Below are 25,076 nucleotides of genomic sequence, written 5' to 3'. Positions count from 1 at the left end.
AAGTATTTATATTTTTTGTTAAATGACCACATAATCAAACTTTTCTAAAATGGTAAATCCTATATAAAACCAAGTTTGAAAAATTGAAAGACCTATGATCTGCGAAGAACCAAGATGGCTTCCTCTGGACAGAGTCGACATCAATCGGATCACGCGCTCGTCCTTTTCCGTAACTGTGGTTACGGAAATAGCCGAGAAGTTACGATTGTTTATAGTGAATCCTTCATGAAGGCTATGCCTCACGACTTCTCGAAAGAGAATACCTTGCGCGGTGCAATCTCAATCTGCTGTTTACGAAATAAGATTGAAAAATTTACATATTTTAGTGTTGAATCAAATTATAAGGAATAAATTTGTTTTAGCTTGGGACAGATTGTATGCTTTTTATTTTTTATAAACCGCTTTGCGGTTTACCATTTATAAGCGTAAACTGCCCCTAACCAATTTATTGTGGCAAATAAAAGAGATGAGATGGGTTTTGAGTTGAAGAGACTTGTAGCATGACATCTCCCTGACTTGCCGTCTGCCAAAATTCCTTAGGTAACGCTGTAATTACTTGGAAAATGTGCCCCAAAACAGGGACTCCCTGTTTGTTTATTTTTGATTCATATCTTGTGTATTTTATTATACCTGTAGAAGGCCAATCTCTGAAGCTTACAAAACGATTGCATAAATCGAAAGAGGGATGAGATAGACCGAAAATTCACACATTTCAGAGAAATTATTGCCACAAAAAATATTAAAAGGGGAGGGGGTAGTTATATCCATACTTCAGGTGCTTGTGTTCAGTACCCCTTCCTTGTCGTATAAGAGGCGACTAAATGGGGGCGCTCCTTCTGATAAAAACGCAAAAAACCGAGGCCCTATAGCATTGTAAAGATTCCTCCCTGCCCAAAAACCGTAAGAGCCATGCAAGCCTAGGCCTGAATTTCAAAGTCCTTCACAGACAATAATGACGTCTCAAGAGTGAAATATTCTCGAATGGGACGTCAACCAACCAACCAACAGTGCCACATTTGATGACATATTGATATTGAGTCTTCGAGCTTTGCTCAAATTATCGAAAATGTATTTATTAATGGATTAGCTTCGATATTGAGTGGGACACATGTAATCTTTGTGACTTTACGTTTCCGATGGTATATGTGTTACATGTAACGCCAAGGATTATGACGTTTCCCAAACACATATATCAAGTCCATTTTGAATAAAACTATGATTTCATTTGTTGTTTTTTCTTTGGTAGGACCTCAAGAATATAAACTAATATATTTCCGAATATTTACATAACTACCGCAAAAATTCAAAGACATGGAATTTTTTTTTATCTTTGTTACAGGAAATGGTGAATTATTGAAGAGTTTTAAAAACAGATTTCAATTGGAATTTTTCAACAATAAATGGTATTTTAATCTCAAAATAACAGCTTTCCCTTCAATACTTATTTTCTAAACTTGTCATATCTATTTAAAAGATACACTAATGTATCCAAATATGATACAAATCAACGGGTTTCAATTCAAATATGGATTTTAAATTTCCAATTTCCGACGATTTTTCAACAATAAATTGTTTCAGCCTCAAAATAATAGCTTTTCTTTCAATATATTTTTCTATTCTTGTCATAGCTGTTAAAGGATACATAAAGGCTAATGTTTCCAAATACGAGGATGACACAAATCAAAGAGTATTAATTGAAACATGAATTTTAATCCAAATTTCCACTTCCTGACGATTTTTATTCAATAAATGATGTTTTTCCCTAAATAACAGCTTTCCCCTCAATATATTTTTCGAAACCTTTTACATGTGTTTAGGGACATATTAAACTACCAAAACTGAAAAGAAACCTTTAGTTGCTATTAGTTCCCATTTCGAATCTACTGGAATATTATCACCTCCAATATTTTTTGGTGTAGTTAATTTTCATCGTTGCACGTGAATAACAATCTAATTAAAATTAGATCCTATGATCCGCTCATCTACTATCGCTACACATAGATGAGCGGATCATATAATCTAATTTTGATTAGATTGACGTAAACAATATACACCCCCCCCCCCCCGCCCCACGTATTGCAAACGTAATGGTTACCTTGATGGTAGATGTTTTACGCGTACGTTTGCGACTCAAAATTCTGGGGCCCGTTTTATAAAACAACTTACGACAAAGTCACAAATCTTAAATTGTATTACACAGTTATTAGATTAAATAAATGAATTAAAACATGGTAGACATTTCACGCATACGTTTGCAATTAAAAATTCAGAGTACTCTTCGCGCTTTAGTTTGAACCTACAGGATGCTAGGGGCAACCGCACACATTCGGCCCAAACTCCCCGTCGAGGCCTCATTACGTCACAGTGCCTACGAATGCCTAAGTGGAAGAGTTTGGTTTGTGAGCAAACGAACTCTGGTGGAAGTTTGACATTCGGCCTACAACGACTTACTTCTGTGACGTCATGCAAATTGTACGTCATAATGGAATAACAATGTCCTCTATTTCTTTAAATTTCATATTTAGGAAAATGTATATGCATGTACGCAATCAAAATGTATCTATATATAGGTCTTTGCTTAGAATAGAATAAAATATGATTTTTTAGAATAGAATATGATTTATTTCCAAATTAGGCCCTCTCAGGCATACAGCATACATGATTGTAAACATTTCAATGTGTAATGTTTATAAAAAATGATAATAAAAAGAATAAAACAAGAGCAAAATATGCACTATTAGTATGAGCAATGTTCATACACGAGACATTTTGAACATGATAATACTTATGTATTACATGTAAGTACCACCGTGTATCCTAATGCAAAACAGTCAGAAATACACACAGAAAAAAAAATATACATAATAATACTACACGTAATAATAGTAAAGGTAGTATAAGTACATATTATTATATACTTTCAATTTCATCTCTTCTTTTTTCTTTAAAAGTTTGCGGGCATATATCACACGATATATGCCCGGAAACATTCCTGCCCGCAAACATTACGTCACAATCAAATTTCTACGCCGTTAATTATCAAATTTTTCGTGTTTTTCATCTTCTACTCAGTTAAACCGATAAAGTTATTGTTAAAAATAAAATTATTGTTAGTTTCTAAATGAAATTGAAAGTATATAATAAAAAGGTTATACACTTTGTATGGGAAATATGACGACCTCGTTTTTTGTCGCGAACGGACCTCGCAAGCTCGGTCCGTCTACGCGCCAAAAAACTCGGTCGTCATATTTTCCCATACAAAGTCTATAACCGATAATGATTAATACTCCACTGTAATGCAAAAGATACCACGGGACGGTGCATTGGTATTAGGTCAACATGTCATGTTTATAATGAGTGCATATGTGCAAATTGGTTTCAAATGGTTCACACATAATATACAGTAATACTAGTAGTATGAACTTAGAAAATATACATAACATGAGACATTCGGTTATTTGATGTAATACATGCAAGTACCATTGTGTATCCTAATGCAAAAGTCAGAAATGCACAAAGGAAAAAAATAATATATGCAATGAGACATAATAATTAGTAAAAGGCACGTAGTACAAGTACATATGATTGACTGTAATGCAAAAGATACCACGGGACGGTGCATTGGTTCTAAGTCAACATGTCATGTTTACAATGGGTGCATAATTATGTATAAACATGTTGGTTTGAACTTCAAATTGGCTTGATTGTGTGATCAAAGACATGAAGGGATGTTTTAATGCTAGGTTGTAATGATAAAAAATTATATATGCAATTTGAAATATGCTTTCATTGCCTTATTGTACAGATCCTCTTGAGCATTAGAAAAATTTCCAGCTGTATTGAAATATATTCCCAAATATCTGTAAGAGGGGACACACTGTATTCCCCTTTTCTCCAAAATAAAATTTTGCTTGAGAAATCTTTCTACCTTATTACATGTAAAGATTAAAACTTTACTTTTATCAATATTGACTTTCAAGCACCAATTAGAACAAAAATTTTGCAATTTATCAAGGTTACATTGTAAGCCAACTGCTGAGTGTGACAGTAATATTACATCATCTACATACATTAAACAGTGTATTATTTTATTGTTGAGAACTATTGGGTCCCTTGCATCTTTCAAGTACTCTGGTAAGTCATTGATAAATATATTAAACAAGTTGGGACTGAGGTTGTCACCCTGTTTTACATCGAGATTAATGTGGAAAAAGTCTATGACGACATTTTATATTAATTAATGCATGATTTACTATTATTGTACATATTTTTAATAAGCATATGCAATTGGGTTCCAACACATATTAGAATATTCTCACATGTTTTAATAGTCTTTCTGTGTGCGGAGAACGTAATGAAAAATGCGATATTTGAAAACGACGATATCTTTCTTTGCCAATGATAATTATTTACATTATTTGGCAGGCCTAATATAATTTATATGTTGACATGTTTGATTATTAGGTATTGACATTGATTAATTCATGGAATGTGAATTCATCGTTGGGAGATCATATTATTGATATTTTTCTTATATCAAACAGATACTGTGTTGATGTGTATTTTCATAGATTAGAGTTGATAATATATAAATATTGCATGTAGCTGAGGGTAACATTGAAAATTTTCACCCCGAGAAAACCATTGTCAACCGAGGCGCAGCCAACTTTTCTTATACTGAATGTTATGTAAACTGGAAAGCAAAAAAACTTACGTCTGTTGACATTTGATCAATCACTGTCATGCGATATTTCGTATTTCGATGCGGGTACTCGCGTTTATTACAAACGCTCAAACGACGTCGTCTAGCAATCTACGGCGAACCGTACGCGCATAAATTTGACGCATGTGATAATTTTTTATAATATCACCCGTTGTCAAGTACTGTTACCCGTTGCTAGATACTATCACCCTGGGGCGCGTGTTTTCTGTTCTCAGAGGGTAACAATATGTTTTTTCAAATGCTTCTCGACCAATCAGGTTCGAGTATTTTACATGAAAGTATAATAATAATAAATGAATTTTTTTTTTTTTAGATAAATCAAAATAGGAAACAGTAAAATGATAATGAACTGATATTCAAGAAATCAAGGAGAATGGAATTGTTCTCTGCATAATGTATACTTTATTTCTCCACGTGTGCAGAAATATCAGAAACCCTATATATCAAGTATTGTATACGCACAAATCACACGTCTGTATCACATTTTCTTGAGTTGTATGCACTACGTGCAAATTGTCTTTACTATGACACACTACGCATTACTTCATTGTTTTAAAAGAGGCTTTATCTATATATGGTTCAACCCTTGTCCCTTTTTTGGGTGGAAAAGCTTCACACTTATCCCCCCCCCCCCCCCCCCCACTACATTTTCTGTATTCGTCACTAACAGTTATATGTTGCTATGATCTGTTACAATTTATTTAATGTGCACTGAATCTATTTGCAGCAAATAATGCCTCATCTTCGAGCACAAGCGAGAAATGACATCAGAACTTGTCAGAAACGCACAACGATGCATCACTCTGACATGCCAAAGTTCAACAGCTTTAAAGCGCCTGACATGCTATCTTCTGTTAATCTTTACACGTCAGGGGCGGATCAGAGTTTCCATATCGATGGACATCGCATCAAGATTGCTTCATCTACTTCATCAAGGGTAAGCAAAGATTATTCACTCAGTATGCACTCAGTCACCCCCACCCTATAAATGAATAAGCCACTTCGTCATCATTATAATTATGTTATGCATTTTATTTTATTTAATAGGTCATGCCTTTTGGATTCCAATTTGTTTTGCAGTCGGCAGATTTCGTCAAAGGACCACGTTTAGGTCGCAAAAAGTGCGACCCACGAATGCTTGACCACAAATCTCTCAAAATGCACATTAATTAGTTCATCCCAGAGAGATGATTGCGCACCATCCACGCACAGAAAGAGCGTCCCTGCAAGAACATTGTCAAACATTTGCTCGTCTCAATCACCCTCGAAAAACAACATACCTGGTACAGCATGTTGTAATATAAATTCAAAATGCAAATCAAGTTTAAGAAGTGAAAAATGCTCTTATTTGTATTGATACTTTTTTTCTTTACATTATGGTTTTTTTGTTGTTGTTGTTGTGTTTTGTTTTGTTTTTTTTTTTGTTTTTTTTTTTTACAGTACTTGTCACCAAGTCGGTGACTGTATTGAGACCTTCCACTACCAGACACTCTTCTCAGTTAGCAAACCAAAAGAAAGCGTCTGTTGCACCACTGTATGTTTCCAAGTCAGGGAAAGAAGACAACACAATGCCGCCATTGCTAATAAATTCAGTTCACGACAAGAAAACAACAAACTTCCACTTTACATTTTACCAAACAGTGATGAATCAGACTACACCCAGAAAGTTAAAGGAATCGGAAGTCGCCACGGAATCTCATCTATCGTTTCCTGAAACTGTTGACTTTGAACACATTGAACATTTCTCATTGAAAGATATTTGGAGTGTTAATGAAACGAGGATAGATCCTACAGGAGTGGCATCACAAACATCACAGGGAAACAGATGTACGGCTTTACCTACTCTGAGAAATGATGACGTGCGTGAAAAGGTGGTTTCCAATAGCAGCGCAACTCGTCCGTCATTGGCAGAAAATGTAGACTATACAGATAATAAAAGACATATCACTAAAGACAGTTTGAACACTCAAACGATTAAGGTAGCCCCAGCGGTAACACCAGTAACTAACCAGTATTTATCGCCGAGAAGCAGCCATGCGACCATGACAACTTTACCGCCTATTGGAGGGTCAGACCATGCGACTGCGACAACTTTACCGCCATCTAGAGGGTCAACTTCAATGAGAGATGGCATTCCTCCAGATGTGGTTTCCTCCATTACCTCCAAATATAATCCAAACCAACCACCTGTACCAGAGTTGTCACCCAGGTAGAAATCGTATTCTTGGCTGAAGTTTCTGTATTACAAATACATTGATTTTTTATACTATTTATCTCTCTTTTTCCAAAAAACATTATGGTAAAAACTTTTTGGGTATACATTTCAGAAAAGATCCGCGCCATGTAAAAGAAAACGGTGTCGATTCTCTTCAGAATGCATCTATTAAAAACAAGGACAAGGAGGGGTGTGCCCACCCAAAGGTGCTTCACCCCCTTCAAGTTTTCCGAGGTAATTCATGAAAGTTCACTATCCTATCTAATATTAAATGCTTGTTGTCTCTGTGAAAAGCTGAAAGTGTGAAATTACTATTTTCTTGCGAGCTAGTGAATTTTACATTTACTATTTTCCATTCTTCACTACATTTTTTTCTCTCCATTTTCCTTTCAGAATTCAACATACCAAAAGAACTTTACGACATCTGCTTCCAACCAAATACCGATAAAAGATACGACCGCTGGAAAAGAACAGAAAGGAATGAGAAAAGACGAAGGACGTCGAAGTCGTCAAACCATTCTTTTGACGAGGAAGACCAAGAATCGGTTACAGCATTTCACAAGTTAATTCTCGGCAAACAACAGAAGACGGTTGAAGATGCGGTATCTAGGATGAGAATATCCTCCAACAGTGGTACCGAGAGCTGTAAATCTCAACCTAGTCCAGAATCTGTCAAAACTCGGCACCGTAAGAGAGCGGGGTCTTCGTCCACTGCCTCCGGAGTTAAGCCAATTAGGCGTGAAGTCTACGAACATCCTAGTGTCAGTTTAGAAGGTAGTTACTTACTTATCTTCTCATGATGCATTAATTCTATATATACAATACAGTAAAATACAGTTATAACGAACACGCTTATAACGAATTCACGCTTATTGGGAGGTCATATTTATTTCCCTATGAAAGGAAAATAATGAAACTTTTATTGGACATAACGAAATTTGGTTATGATGAATTGTTTTCTGTTGGTCTTGGACATTTGCTATAACCGTGTTTTACTGTATATGGAAGTATTCAAATGACAATTCACCCATTATATTTATATCCATCTAAATACAGGTGCATCGGGTGTTAAATTTATTCCATATAAGGATAGCACAATTTTACCAACCTTGCACAAAACTCGCCACAAGGTGACAACATTAGACAAGCGGAATATAGACGTCTTTCCGATTTCGCCGGAAAAATTGGACGCCAAGGTGACAACACTGGACAAGCGCAATATTTTGGTTTTTCCGGAGGAATTAGAATTTTATGGATCGCATCCCGTTATTTCTAGCAAAAGACCAGAATCCCTTCATAATTCCCGTGCAATCAAAAGGTATCCATCACATACTTTTACAAGATATTAGATTGTGTCTCAGTCATTCCAAAATTTCACTCCTCGGTTATTACAATGCTTGTTTTAACATTTATAACAGCCTTCCCACTAATTCAATGGTCAGAGATACCTCGGTAAAAATGAGTTGGTCCACTGGAGACAAGCCCACGCCCGCGATGATGGGATCCGACTCCAAGAAAGGGAATACTGTTGGTAAACACACACAGAAAACTAGAGGAAATGCGACACTGAAGTCAAAGCCTGGAAGGATTACGGAATCTGGATCACGTAAGTTTGCAATTCATGTAATTCAAAGACAGTGACTAATTAAGAAAACAATCTAATTAAAATCATCTGTTTGGGATCCGTACTTCAACACTTTTAAGAATACGTAGTCAAAGGTACCCGAACGGACGATTTTAATTAGATTGCCGAGTGAAAATCTGGAGAGAATATTGAACCTGGTTCACTTTTGTAAACGTATACAAGTTTATGCAATACCAAGGTAGCATCTTCTGAAACAGAAGATGCTTTCTTTTACTCCCATTGAAAAATATTAAAATCACAGAGACACGTGACCAGCTGTCATGAATGTAAACCTATGCGTGGCACTCAGGACTGTAGAAGGGGGGGGGGTGTCTTTATCGTGTCATTGCCTACCGCAACACGGGACAATCGTGTTAAGGTCATATCCGAAATACTCGTGACTTTCACTTCTAGTGTCGAATAATTTGGGAAAGGATCAGTCACTATTTATGTTAAACGTCTTAGAGTTTAAGAGGTGGCGCCGGTATCAAACCCGGCCTCTTTGTTGTGAAAGCCAGGCGGTATCTAAGTCCAAGATATCATAGAACCAAGTTCTGTAGGTCTGTAGTAACTACATGTAAGCAAATATTAAAAATATTGTATGCAGTGTTTCATTCTTTATCATTTATTTGAAAACTTTTGCTTTAAATCAAATGATGCCCCGAATGCATGTCACACATTTATATATATGCAATTCAACAGTAATATAAGTTATATTTAAATAGATATGAGCAACTACCAAGCCTCGAGTACAAAGTCCAAAGCCCAGGCTTCACCAGCTGTTGGTCCCCTGACCCCCGGGATATACAATACAGGTGTTACTTCTACCTTCACATTCTCTATGTTTGAATTATCCAGAGAACATAAAGACAAAAATGACTCAATGAAGAAGAAGGCGACTGTACTCAAGAAAAAATCCAAGAAGACTAAATGTTAAAGTTCTGTTCCAAATATTTCATCTTGCAATGTAGGAACTACAGCTGTATATGTTCTTTGAAGTTCTATATCTTAATGAAATTTTGTATACGAATTGGAATATACAATTCTCAAGAAAATAAAAAAAGTGATACAATAACATGAATTCTTTTTTCCCTCAATACATACAGAGATGTACATATAAAAGTGAAATAGTGAAAACAACGACCAGTGATCAATCTCATAAATCCTATAAAGAATACAAAATTCAAAGTAGGAAAAATACAGACCCCTGGATATACTAGAGGTGGGATCAGGTGCCTAAAAGGAAAAAGCATCTCCTGTTGATCAGTCAAACCCACCCTAAACATTAGGTTTTGATCAAGTAAATGGAGTAATCCATGATTTAAAAAAAACACGGCCTAATACTTGGTATGAAACATACCTGTATCAGACAGCATTTGAGAATTGCAAATTAGATCATAATAATGATCATAGAATTTGTGAAATGCTGATTTTAAATAAGACTGTATAAACCACAACTTATTTGTTAAATAGCCTGCCTCAGTTTAACAACTGATCATATGCAGTACATGCTCTTGTGAATCAAATCAATTGAAACACATACATGTAAACACCATATGCAGGTGATAATGGTGGGAGTTGATAATGGAGAAGCTGATGTCCTGTTTATCATAAAATTGAGTTGTAATTTTACCATAGACATCTATCTTCAATAAGATATGAAGAGATATGGAAGTCTCAGAGGTGTCTTTTATACTGAGTTCACTGGGGTATATCAAATCAACATGTGAATAAAAGTGGATATAAAACAGATAAAACATTGTTGATCTAAACTAATTTCGGATTTGCAAAAAAAAAAAAAATTCATAAGAAACACTTAAAACACATTTTTAGCACCAAAGTGCTGCTTTACAAACTTTTGATGCACAAAAACCATGAATATGATACGTTAAAGCTGAGCTGGTGGTGAGATTCCCATCACGAGGAGAGCATTCTTCATCACAGAGTGAAGTGACATCATTAGATAGAGTCTGGCAAACATCGTCGGCAGAAGATTGGGACGATTTTCCTACAACAAGGACTCTGGTTTATTCTCTTCACAGAAACATGGTGTTAATTACAATATCGCAATAAACGCAATATATCTACAACCTAAACACATTTATAATCACTTCTAACAAAATCTGTAAACAGAGCCGCTTTGTGTTCTGATAAAGCAACAAAGTTCTCTAGATGTGTAACATGGGGTAAGGGTGATATAGGCCCCATGTGACCCCCAGTTTCACTTATACATTGCATTGAAACTAGTTAACAAAAGACCCACATGCCTCGGTCATCTGTGTATTAGTTAAAAGTATCACTAGGCCAAGGGCTACAAAATCTCTAGTAATTTTCTTTTTCTGCATATCTAAGCTGTAAAGTCTACTCTTTAGCAGCAGTATAAAACAAGATGACACAAATGATTTAAAACGTGCTCATACTAATGAAAGACTAACATAATTTCATACAATGATGAAGACATTTAAATACTATGACCGTCTGGGTCCCACCCTGGTGCCAAAACCCCTACCCCTGGAATCATGAAATTTACAACTTCATCTGGTTCACTAAATCTTGATCTATAGTTTTGTCCATGCTGACTTCTCAATATTAGGCTCTTGTCCTACCCTTCTATACTGTAACAATGGTTACTATAAAACTAATGTTCCTTGAATTGTCCACTTGTTCTTGAAATTCGTAACCTATCAACTGGAAATAAAAACTCGACAAAATATCCAATAAAGCACAAAACTTACCACTAGAATATGAACACGGCTGTAGTAGCAGCTTAAACTACGACTCAGACCAATCAGGAAATTGCTTATCTACAAGATGAAAATATTACAATTATAATATTTTTCACATAAAAAACACTTTAGGTTTTTCCAAATAAGTGCTCATTCAAACATGTGTTTAAATGCACACATTAATATTGTTTACCGATACAATGAACTTCATACCACCCATTGCCTTCCTATTGCATATTTTGTATTTCAGATATTTGATTGATTTCTCACTTTGTGTGTGCCAAGTTTGGTGTAAATTCCAATATTAGGAGGAAGCAGCTCAGCGACTGTATTTTGAAGGATATCAGCATACGGGAAAATGTAATTGAAAAATAATGACCATTCATCCTGAAATGAACCACAATATTTTCACACTTCTTTACAACAAGAGGCCCATGGGCCTTAACGGTCATATGAGTATCATAGTCGATACACAGAGCCTCACATTTGCATTTAAGCCTCAATATGGAGTCCTTTGTGCATATGTTTATGATCTCTCAAAATATACATACAATTCGTATTCATTTACAGAAGCAGGAAAAATGGAAGTTTGAAGCATATATTAAATCATTTTGACACCCCCCCCCCCCCCCCCCCCTCCCCACCAAACCCACAATTCAATACGAGGACATTATGGATATCATAACCATGCATTTAGTTTATCTCCCATGACTGTGAAAGTAGAGATTAACGAATAATATTCTGACAATAAATGTTTGTAAAACATATATGCCCCCTATGGTGCAAAATAGAAAAGGGTTATACACATGCATCATTTAATTGATAGCAGTATCACCAATTCAAAATATTGAGCAGACAATACATGTATCTTCATATGTCAGAGTGGATTGACCATGTGACCTAAAAATCAGTAGGGGTCACCTACTCCTTATGCTGTACCAATGTACCTAGTTTGATGTCTGTCAAGCAAAGGGTTCTCAGGATATTGAGGGGACAGTATATTCCTGTGTCCAGTTTGACCCTTGACCTTTGACCATGTGACTTCAAAATCAATAGATGTCATCTTCTTCTAAAGATATACTAGTGTACCAAGTTTAAAGTCTGTCAAGCAAAGGGTACTCAAGATATTGAGCGGACAGTACATGTATATCCCTATGTCCAGTTTGACCCTTGACCTTTGACCATGTGACCTCAAAATCAATAGGGGTCATCTTCTCCTAAAGATGTGCCAGTGTACCAAGTTTGATGTCTGTCAAGCAAAGGGTTCTCAAGATATTGAGGGGACAGTATATTCCTATGTCCAGACTCCAGAGTAGATTGACCCTTGACCTTTGACCTGAAAACAATAGAGGTCCTCTTCTACTCATATTCAAGCCACTTATGAAATATCATTACGATCAAGTAAATGGTTCTCAAGAGTGGACAACATGTGTGGTCTACCGACCGACCGACAGGTGCAAAGCAATACGCCCCTCTTCTTTGAAGAACTTAAGAACTTATGATAATAAGTTTTTATCATGTGGTCATATTGGCCCCGTCCAAGGGCCTAAACCCCTGACCCAGGAGCTATGAATTTCACAATTTAGAAAGCTTCATAAACATTCTAATCATGCATTTAGTTTTTCTCAAATATATATGGCAGTAGAGAAGATGTTCGAAGATATAATACATTTTCACAATATAGCCATATTGGCCCTGCCCTAGGGCCTGAACCTTTGGTTAAGGAGCCATCAATTTCACAATTATGGTAGAGGGCTTCATGGATATCATATCCATGCATTCAATTTTCTTCCACATGTGTGGGGGTAGAAAAGAAGATTTTTGAAAATATGGCTTTTTTTAAAAATATAGCATATTAGGTCCTGCCCGTGAGGCCCCAGGGATGGTAAGGTAATATATTTCCCAATTTTTTATATTCCTTTTATCCTAGAGATGCTTCACACCAAAATTAGTAACAATTGGCCTTGTAGTTTTCAAGAAGTTATAAATGTAAAATTGTTAATGGATGACACACAACGCTGGACAAAGACGAACGGCAAGAGGTTACCTGATGACTCAGGTGACCTAAAAATAATGACTAATCATCCAGAAATAAACGACAGTATTCTCACACTTCTTTACATACCTAATGTTGTACAGGTATATGCCACTAATCTAATTAAACTTAGATCCTTTGAGCGATCGTAGGTGAGCGGATCAAAGGATCTAATTCTAATTAGATTGATATGTCACAAAATTTATATTTTTCAAACTTTATATTTGATACAAAAAGACGTAATTTTATTCAAAAGGCTGTCATACTTTCCAGAGATTACACATCGTTCATGTAAAAAAATTTAAAAAATCTGATCTACAGTACACATTTTTTTAAGCCATACCTCTTCTCTTAGCAGTCCAAAGTCAATAGACTCAACTGTAGGTAAGGGTGGATAAACTCCTGTAAACATTTACACACACGATAAAACAAGAGTAACATCACATTCAGAGCCAGGCAGAAATGAACACATAATTTGTGGCCCATCATACTGACCTATGAACAGGTTGGTATTCAAAATAGTTTAATGATGTAAATCAGTTTTAAATTTTGATACAGTCAAATGGTTTACCTTATAATGAAGACATATCCATCTAATGGTACCTTCAAATTCACGGATTTTTCTTACGGATCCTTACGTATTCCACAAATCCGTAAAAGTACACGGATTGTTACGAATTAGACACGGATACCAACGAGTGATTTACGAATGCTTGCAATTGACTATGAATCGGAGATCTATAAGGACTCATAAGAGAAATCCGTGAGTGTGAAGGTGGTATTAATCGTAAAGTTTAAGTATGTACTTGTAAAATAATCATGTCTATACATAAAGCACTCGTAACAACTCTGAACAATCCGTAAAGCGACTGTAACCCGACATGAATGAAATCATAAATATCCCTTAGGCATTCATAATAATCTGTAAACAACTCGTAAACTATCCGTAACATATCGTAAACTAACCGCAAAGATTCATAAAAAAAAACTTTTACGAGTGTTTTACGGATTCTTACGAGCAGTTCACGTGTTCTTGTGACCAGTTAATGATATTTACGGATTCTTACAAGTAATTTACGGGTTATTTACCGAAAATGAAATCCGAGGACAATTGTGAAAAAAATGTTGACATGTCAAAAACTTGCCCTTAATTTCATGGATCCTTACGAGTGTTTGCGAGTTGTGACGAGTTATTAACAGATACCAAAGAATGATTTACGAATGCTTGTGATTGACTACGAGTCGGAGATCCACTGATTTTTTTAAATAAATCAACATCTATGTTGATATATGAGAACTAAATGTACATCTTCATTTGTGAATAAACAGTAGAAAACATATCTAGTGTGTTATGAGTACATTGTAATTGTATAAATTTGATAATTGATATGGATCAACATTCATCGTATTTAGTTTTAAGAGCCTCCCCCCCCCCCCTTCTCTCTCCACCCACCCACACACACACACAATGCACATACTCTTGTCTTGAAAACAATGTAAATTTAGCTTTTTGTGAGACATTTAACTTTTGATCTAGCCACGAAGTATTATAGTTATACACATTCCCTAATGGCAACAAGCCCACAGGGTCACGACAAAAGTCAAATGTGATATGAATTATACTGAACATGCACAACAAGAATATTAGAAATGGTACATAATATGCCCATCACAAGCTTGTGTTGGGTGTTTTTCTTAAGCCATAAGTTATGGAACTTTACTGAAAGTAGTATCAGTCAAAATCAAGCTGTGAAATACTTTGTTTAGCAATGTACATGTATGAATAAAAGTTCCTAGCCATGATTTATTAAAACTTGAATTTACATTACTTGAAGATGTATGCATATTTTATGACTTATCATGGCCCTGTTGTTCTTAAGAATAAAATATTCAAAGATTGTTCCTATATATTCTAATGTACAACTTCAATCCCCTATTGTGACCCAATACTACTTCAGGGGCTAATGATTTGAACAATTTTGAATCTCCACTGAGGCTCATTAACAAAGTTCTCACATATGTTTTGTCTTTCTGATTCTGTGGTTCTTGAGAGGAAAACATTTCGAAAAGAGGTCACCATATTTTGACTACTTAAGGTGGCTCGTTACACCCTGAAATAGTTTCTTAAATCAGTACAAACTGATTTAATCATAAAAGATATCATGATATAATAAGTATATGCCAAAAAGGAAGAAAATATACAAATTTGGATAAAAACATGATTTTCAAAAAGAATATTTCAACACTTATGAACAAAAGACTCTGGGGGATTTGAACTCGAGATCTTCGGTTCACCAGTCCAATGTTTTAACCACTGAGCTACGATGATAGACAAACAATTCAATCGATACAAATAATTTCACAAAACATTTAAATTGCCATCTTGTGATGTAATGAGTATAAGCTTTAGTGTAGTGAGCTACCTTAACTTTCTTTGAAAAAGGTGTGACCCTTCATTTGTACAATTTTGAATCCCCTTTACCCAAGAATGTTTTATTGCAAGTGTGGTTGAAAATGAATATAATTATCATATTGAATGCAAATTAAGAAGTCTACCGTCTTCTACTGCCTTGTGGAAATGTTTGAATAGTGTGGCCAGCCGAGCACAGTTATACATCACAAATGCCCCCGCTCTGTTGTCCACTCCTCCCCCAAAGTCAGTCCCCTCCGACAAATCCAGCTTCACCTGTCAACATGAAATAGATAAAGAATATGGAATCTCTGATAGATCCAGCTTCATCTGTCAACAGGAAATAGATAAGGAATATGGACTCATGTATTTTGTAGAAAATTTACCAGCATCTACCAGTGTTATCCTAAATCCTGACAACTTACAGCAGTAAGGAAGATACAATATTAACATTTTTTGGTTTCTGTATGTATAGAATTACTCATTGAGAAAATAAACAAAATCATAGCAATTTACATGTATATCGTCAAAATGATAAACCAAAAAAATTGTTGCTTTTAAACAGTATCCGTACAGTAGTTCTTGGGACGTTGAGAAGCAGTTCAAACTTCACACAGGCCACTGTTAAGTTTTCTATTGTCTTCTTCCATCCAGCACCTACAAAATATTGAATACAATCTGGTAAATGTGATTAAATATGAGTACTCAAAATGGATGACAAGTACTCCGGCCTGCTAGAGGTTCAGATATGCTATCATGTGTATATATATTGTGTTTTTATTTGCATCTTATTTTATTTCATTTATCTATTTTTCAATACCACATAACGGGGTACAGGTATATAAGGAGGACAGGGATGTTAACCGAGGCTCTTACTTGTAGGGGCAGGATAACGGGATACAGGTATATAAAGAGGACAGGGATGTTAACCGAGGCTCTTACTTGTAGGGGCAGGATGAAATATCACAGGGATGTTAACTGAGGCTCTTATTTGTAGGGGCAGGATGAAATATCACAGGGATGTTAACCGAGGCTCTTACTTGTAGGAGCAGGATGACAAGACATCAACAAGTACAATGATATTTCACCTCACAGTCCCACAAAGTTAATCTTAGTGCATTTAGTTAGTAAACTTTAGACTACTTCCCAAATAATAAACTTAAGTGATCAACAAATGGTTCCCTGCATTGTGAATGGCAGTTTTGGTACTATTTGTAGTGATACTATTTCTATTAAGGTTTACACTTTAACACTGCCGATGTTCATGAGTAGTGAGTAGTGATTTGCAAACCTTTTACACATTCCCCATACTTCATTACGGAGGCCTCCTTCATCTGATCAAACCTCAAACTAAAAATAAAACAAGCATCAGTTAGCAGGGTTGATATCGTCATTGTATCGTGAAGAAAGAAATTTAACAATTAAGTGTACGTGAAGTTTAAACTGCACGGCAGATGGAAAACTGACCATATGACCTATGCATTATTATAGATGTGATGCATTTTGACTTCTGTATATCACTTTTATTTGGTAGCTTTATTTTCGAAAGAATACAATGATGCATGTATTTATTCATAAGACAAAACATTAAGGAATCAGTATTTATCATTTGTACCAGTTTATTCACAAGGACTAAATTTTCACGAATGGCTAGTCTCGTGAAACCAAGCGTAAACAATGAGATTTAGTGTGCTGAAACTGAACACTGCTTTATACTTAAGGAAAAAAGTAGTTCATTGTATACAAGTGAGAGGTGCATGTTCATAATACATGTACAAGGCTTGATATTTAATTTTAAATTAGTTTAAACAATACTATACATTTATTGCATGATAGTGAAGGAGATATGAAGATTTATTCACCCAAGAAAAATCATATTCCCCAAGGGCAACGCCCGAATAGAATATGATTTTTCTTGGGTGAATAAATCTTCATATCTCCCGAACATTCATGCAATAAATTGTTTATTATACTGAAACAAAGCAAGACTAAAAAGTGCGTTTGAAATTGGAGTCCGCTCATCTACATTGTATGTAGCTGGGATCGTCCTAACGGTAACGCCGCGCCGTCAACGTATTACGGTAGAAGGTACAAACAACGAAATACAGTGATATGATAACCAGTTTTTGTATTTCCATTCTCCTTAAATGCTGATTTACTTGCTTGTTTTTGTATGAACAAAAACCAAAACCATGCGATTCAACTGTGTATCAGAGACCCGCATATTTTGTGCCTTACTAACTATGAAAGTAGAATGACTCAGACTTATTGTGACGTCACAATACACTTCGTCTACCTTGACGTTAAATTTATGGAAAATGCATGAGGCTGCCCAAGGGGTAAATATGATAGGGAGATATGATGTTTGAGAGGGCGATATGAAGTTTTGTCATCCCTGGCACGTGACCGTCTAGACCAATCAGATTACGCGTTGCATAGAATTCTCATACTGAGGTATAATAATATATTATGTATAAAACATAAATGGATTAAACAAGAGGCATAACTTATAACTTTATAAGTCCTTTCCACTTGATAATTAACATTCAGAGTGAATGTAAAATAAAAGATAAGTTGTTAAAGAAAAATTATATAGAGAAATACAAGTGACAACTTGTTTTTTTTAACTATATAAAATCTGACATCTGTGATGTGTTCTTATTTTCAATACATACCATGTATATGGACTAACAGTGATCTAACATAGCTTACTTGTAAAATTCATTTGCATCGGATTTGTGAGCTGTTGGAGATTTTCTTTCAGAAACCGATCCATACACCAAATGAACCTAAAATGAAAGACTAAAATATCAATTCATTCATTTAATCTTGTAATTTGAGAGTGTCTGACATTTTTGCCATTAATTTCCTCTTAAACATAGTGACAACTTCAAACGTAAAAATGATAAAATTTGGAAATTTGTGCTAAATTTTATTTTAAAGTGCAGGATAAAAATTAAAAATGAAAAATTTGAAAATCAGATGTATTAGTGTCAAGCCTTTGATAATTAATACAGACAAATACTGGTCAATATTCTATTGATTCTGTACGGGTATCTGACTATCATAGTAGTTAACAGACTTGCTTTTCTCAGCTGTGACCCAAGTTTGATTCTCGTGTTTGGCGGAGGATGTAAGCTCAGGTGTATGGGTCTCCTATAATGCCAAATAACCTCCCCCCACTCCATTATCGAAGCCAACATGATACATTATCATAATTGTACAGCTTGTTTGCTAATTGTCATAAAATAACTAAAGTTCAAACTCTCTACTTCCAGCTAACTGATTCTACTTCCAGCTGACTGATTATGGGCACTAGGTACAATGTATTTACCTGCCTTGGTGCATCCTTCACCAACATCTGCAAGCCCAAGTCAATTTTCTGTTGCTGAAAACTTTTTCTGTCTGGAATGATGTGTAGTATGCAATCACACTGGTCCATCTATAAATATCATGAAAAAGTAAAACTACATGAAATGGAAAAAAGCACTAATGTGTCTATAGCTGAACAAATTCTGTGAATTATATACATATATAAAGAATGCAGACAATTTTTTATATCGCCCTTTTGCCTAGAGTTATTTTCTTTTAAACAACAAATGCAAGTACTTATTGGATTTGTTGGATTTACTAGACATTTTTCAAGAAAAGGATCACTGGACCACATTCCTTACAATGCACTTTTTTTCTCTCCTCATTTGTATAAAACATTATAAACCAAATAGTAAGGGTCCTATGAAATCCTAGGAATATGTATTTCTGCATATAAATTTAGCCAGTAGGTCTCAAGAAAAAACTCCCCCACACATACCAATATGAACTTTGACCTCTCATTGTGGCATCAGCCTGAATGTCTTGGTTTTAACAAACACCGTATGTTTGCAAATTGATATGACAATTGTTTAATGACCCTATACACTTCTTTAAAAAAATCACAATTTGGTTGAGGTCCTGGCCTGATACCTAGGATTTCAATTTTGATAAATTTTAATTTATACTTAGTTCAAAGTTTCTTACTTAGTCCCTTCACATTCCTCCTACCTGCGGTTGTTTAATCACAGACAGTGGTGTAAATTCATTAATATTCATTACATGAATCAAGCCAATGAAGTGGGTTGTTTGTAACTAGGACACTTTTAGGATTTATAAATAGCAAGTGTTTTGTCAGGCTCTTATGCTGATATCTTATTAGCTGTCTTACAAGACATCAAGGGAAGTTACTCTGACCTCTTTGCACAACTATGGCAGTATGTCCTCGTCAACAACTAGATATTCAAAGGTTACTGTAAGTCATGCTCAGGCTATGTTTTACTCACACATTGGTCAAAAAATATTCATGAACTGTGAAAAAATCTAGGAACATTGAACCTCTGATAAAAGATCATATATTTCACTCATCATTTGTGATAATGTATCAAACCTAACCTTGGGCTCTCACGAGGAATATCTTTTTCTTAAAGAATTTTCCTATACTGTATATCACTGTAGATTTTTATATTAAACTTTAGTCCTATTGTAGTCACAGCGACAGAGATCATGCTGTCAACAATCTTCAATCTACACTACCCTTACATATCTCAAAATTTGACAACCCTATGTACAGTACCTTTTTAGTTCTTTTACATGTTGAGAAAAATATATAAAATTTTCTAATATATTCCAGTTTTAATTCCAAAGCAAACATCAATTCATTATTGTGACCCCATCCTGACCCAAGGAAGTTTTGTAACAGAGACTAATGAAGAATGTTGTCAGAGTTAGTAGGAGGATCATGCATCTAACACCATCACAGTTTGAACAATCTACAGGACATGAGGATGCTTGGACAAATGCATATACCAAAAAAATTTACATGTAATTTGACAAATTGTGTGACATGTGTGGTTGTGTGAGGAGAATTTACAGTAGTTTTTCTATTTTTTATATATATACCTATGTAAAACTTTAAATCTTTTTTGTGTCTATACCTTGATCCAGGGAATTATAATTACACAAACTCTAAATATACATTAGCTGGGCTGTCAATCTCCCTACATTGGGTCTGATAAAAGGACCCTTCTCAATTGGAAAATAAGCAAACATTTTCAACCAATTCTCAGTTCTGAAGCAATTTATGTATGAAGAATTTCTCAAATTATCGTCTATTGTTAAAATACAGAAGAAAAAAAACCTCTATGATTAAAACAAAAACTGGGCGATTGTATGTTATTTCAAAATCTTCCGAACTTCTCAATTTAAAAGGATCAGCTCTGGCTACATGTGCATATCTATATCAATTTGACAAATTCTTTAGAAAAAGTTCTTTTTTATTTATTTTCTTGCATCTCTGTGTGAGCCAGGCATAATCTCCCGAGTATTGACTTGTACATGATGCTCACAGAAACCCTTGCGGCTCTTTAGATGAAGTGATTTTTGTAAAAAAAAAAAAAAAAAAAAAAAAAAAAAAAAAAAAAAAAAAAAGATAAAAATTTGCATACATTCCCGAGTAAAAAAATTTAATACTTCATGTGGTCCTGTCCACTGGGAGTTGTGGTATTAATAAACTTGAAATTTCATTAGAGAAGGAAGCTTTTTGGCTTGTCTGGTTCAATGACTTTGAGAACGATTTTTTGAACAACCTGTGGAATAGGTATGGACATTCATTTGAACACGCCTGAATATTTAATCACCTTTACTCAAGAATGCTTTGTGCTGAATTTGGTGCTTTTGGAAAGAAGTTAAATGTGAAAAGTTTACAAACACACAGACAGCCGATGAACAAACTTTGATCTAAAAAGCTCAAATAAGCTAACAATATCTCATAATGCACATACCTCTTCCAAGCATTTTTGAAGGTGGGAAATTTGAATCAATGTATCGGTACTTCCATTTTCATCAATGACTACAAAATAGAAAAGTTGACAATAAATCATAATTATGTAGCCTGTATAAAAAATGTGAAGTCAAATATATCAATGCTTTGTAAGATGTACCGGCAGAGTAGAGCTGTACCATAAACAAGCACTTCAAACAATTACCTAGCTAGTACATTATAATACAGAGCATCAATCTGACAGATCACAAGAATTTAAAAAAAAAAAATTTAAAACAAAATCAGAAATGTGAGTACATGTATATACATACGATGAATTTTTCCAAGATTCTTATCAAAAACACCACATTCTGCTGATTTGGAAGCCAAAAACTTTTCGGAATCTAAAACCAGCCAGTCTGGTTTATTCTTGTGGCTGTCAAGGTCATCAAGGTCACGCTGCATTGCTGTCTCTGATTTACTTTCTTCTCCATCATCGTTTTCATGCCTTTCTGAAAACTTATATTCTGAATGCTTTGCTAAATCTAAAAAGTGTTCATAATCACTGTTTTCTCCTCCCCCTCTTATAAAGTCACTATCAAAATTCAATAGTTCCAACCACTTATGTAACTTTCCTGTCTCCTGATGTGATGTAAGCTTGCTTCTTATCCTGTCAAAAGATAACAATAATATCATCAAAAGAAAATTGATGCCAATTTCAATACACATAATCAAGTCTTAAATTCATTACTTTTAATGAAACAGGAAAAATAAAATCATACCAGTCCTGATTTTAAAATATTACATGAGCATGACAGTGTATATGTATACTAAGCTCTAAGACAATTATTTATTGAGTTTTACCCATTAGCCTGTAAGAGCTGCAGTACATGCTGTGTCAGGACCAGTCCCCTGAGTTGCTCAAGACTCCGACAATCACAACAGTCTGGAACATTCACTAAAATAGTTCTATCACTGGACCGTCTCTTGTTCATATCACATCTATCTCCCTTGGATTTATTGCTTTTTCTATCATTTGGGTTATTTAGATCACATGGAATTTCTGATTTGAGCAGCGATGATATGACACTTTTGTAGGTGGTGGGGCGATCTAAAGAGATCAACATGCTGTTATAAGAATCTGATCTCACATCTTTTATTGGACATGTCCAGGGTTTGCTTTCTTCTAGTAGTCTTTCCTTAAGATGAGCAAATTCCTAAAGAGAGATAGACAAACAAAATATGCATTATAACCTGTGTTACATTGCATTCAAATATTGTGCAAGTTTCCATAAAATTTCCTCAGTAATCAATTCATGTCGGTGTTAATCAGCAACCAAGAATTTTCAACTTACAAAATAAATTTTTAAACATAAGATTGACTTGCTCAGTCTTGTTGTAAGAAAAAAAAACTACAGTAGTACACTATAAAGGAATAATCAAGCCTTGATAGAGGGCTCACAGCCCTTTGGGAGTGGAGCCCTCCCTATAGGTGACACACACACACAGATATATATATATATATATATATATATATACACACACACACACACACACACACATGTATATACATGTTTAAATGGGAAATATAAAAAACTGATGAAAAATTAAACCATTCCTATCGAACTTGAAAATTTTGGGCAGAGATTCGAATGCAAGCATGAAGACATGCATTTCTCCATTTTGAATCTCATGTACCCAAGTTCACATCATTTTGAGATGTTATCCGTAAAAGCAAGCAAACCATATCATTTAAATAAAATATATTACCACTCCTTCATTAACATGACTGTACCATGTCTCCTATGTTTGTAAATTTGCTAAAAACCGATGCTGAATAAGATGTCACACTACACTGTTTACATAAATTGCGTTACATGTATATTTCCCATGTTCAATAAATAGGTAGATCACAGTCATACTGTAACAGGAAGGGAGAAAATCAGAGTTAGCGAAAGACAATGGACTACCGGATATCTCCTGTAAATTTTCAATTTGTCCGGTAAAACTTAGAAACTCATCTGACAAACTGTCAGGTAGATATTAGCAGATAAAAAAGGGATCATATCTGCATTGTTTATTGACTTTTGTGCAAACAAAAACTTCGTCTGGTATAGATAACTTGTTTTTGTACAACTATGTGCTTTCCCAGAAATCATTAAGCCCACTCCATGCGTGTACTTTCAATATCACATGTCCTTCTACTTCCGATTGTGTGGCCTATCACATGGTTAAAAAATCGTAGTTAATACAAAAAAAGAAAGTTGAATGTGTAAACACAGTATGTCAACAAGATCGCATATCTCCCTCCCCTTTAGTTTACAACAAATATTTTTAGAAATATAACTATTCACTTCCGTGGCGATAGATCCGATTTTCGTCAGCTACTGTAACAAATTATGAAAATTTATATACATGTATTGTAATAGATCACATAAATATTGGCCAGATTTGTGCTGCGCAGTTTGAAGAAATTTTATTGTAAGGTTGAGTGAATAAACAACTACACCACAAATACTTTTCTTTATTGGTACTGTATGGAGTTTTCCAAGGGGTTATCTACTTTCATTTTCGAAGTCTTCAACCAAAGATGCTAGAAATGGCAAGTTTCATGGTGAATATGAATGCATTGTAAAATGAGTAATGAAACGAAAATTGTTATATTTGTTCTATAGATATTTTTTCCTATGTGGTCAAAAACTAGAGAGCTGTGAAACACAAGTTAATGTTTTAAACTGTCACACTCAAGGCTTAAAAATAAAAGAAGGTGAAACGATCCCAGGTTATTTTATTCTGTCTGATAAATTTTTATCTTGTGTTGTCTGGTAGCTTTTCTAATCTATCCCTTTAGAATCTACAGGACATGATGTCGGGTAGTTTTTTATGCTCTTTCCACAACTCTGGAAAATGCAACAAACCAGACCAGGATTCAAACCCGGGCCCTCTGAATCTCTAGTCAGTTGCCTTGCCAAGTAAGCTATCTGGCCAGCGGCGATCGAACCCTGTCTGCCCGGTACACTCCTCCTTCCTAAATGTCTTCACACTTAAAGACATCAATCCTGGATCTTCATCCTATGGCAGGCATTTTCACCTGTCAGTTCCAGGGACTGGTCTACGGCACCGAATGTAACAGGAAGGGAGAAAACGGGCCAGACCGGAATTCGAACCAGGGCCCCCTGAATCTCTACTAGTCAGGTGTCAGATCTACCAACCGAGCTATATGGTGATCGAATGCGGCTGACAGTTGCAAAGCTATGAGATGTCACTTAAATAATGGGGTGTGCGCAGTACAAACGACGACTCTGGTTAGCGTGCAGAATAAATTTACCTCTTCGTTCATCTTAAAACAACCTCTCGGGATGCAGAAATCTCCATTCTGTAATGACTTTTGGCGTCTTTGTACAACCAGTTTACTGGTTTCTCTTCCAAGCAAATCGCAATTGTTTGCAACGGCATTTAAGGTGTCTTTTAACACTGTATCCAATGACACATGTTCATGTGTCAGTCCATGGGCGTCCATGTTTGTTTGCATGATTCTTCACAGTCATGTTT

General features: G+C 35.2%; 1 protein-coding gene across 1 annotated transcript; it reads right to left on the bottom strand.

Moving 5' to 3' along the window:
- Positions 1-9,174: 9,174 nt before the first annotated feature.
- LOC125655026 (uncharacterized) lies at positions 9,175-25,072 on the bottom strand. Its single transcript, XM_048885141.2, has 13 exons — positions 24,853-25,072; positions 22,389-22,741; positions 21,857-22,194; positions 21,547-21,614; positions 19,068-19,175; positions 18,446-18,522; positions 17,025-17,083; positions 16,308-16,390; positions 15,880-16,009; positions 13,667-13,725; positions 11,559-11,675; positions 11,298-11,366; positions 9,175-10,570 (listed from the first exon to the last, which is right to left on the bottom strand). Exons 1-13 carry the CDS (start codon positions 25,054-25,056, stop codon positions 10,451-10,453), a joined length of 1,785 nt encoding a protein of 594 aa, XP_048741098.2. The 5' UTR covers positions 25,057-25,072; the 3' UTR covers positions 9,175-10,450.
- Positions 25,073-25,076: the final 4 nt, after the last annotated feature.

This window comes from Ostrea edulis, chromosome 7 (assembly GCF_947568905.1).
Source record: "Ostrea edulis chromosome 7, xbOstEdul1.1, whole genome shotgun sequence".
NCBI classification, from domain to species: domain Eukaryota; kingdom Metazoa; phylum Mollusca; class Bivalvia; order Ostreida; family Ostreidae; genus Ostrea; species Ostrea edulis.
Note: the sequence above shows the minus strand (reverse complement) of the source record. Positions and strands in the feature narration are given on the sequence as shown.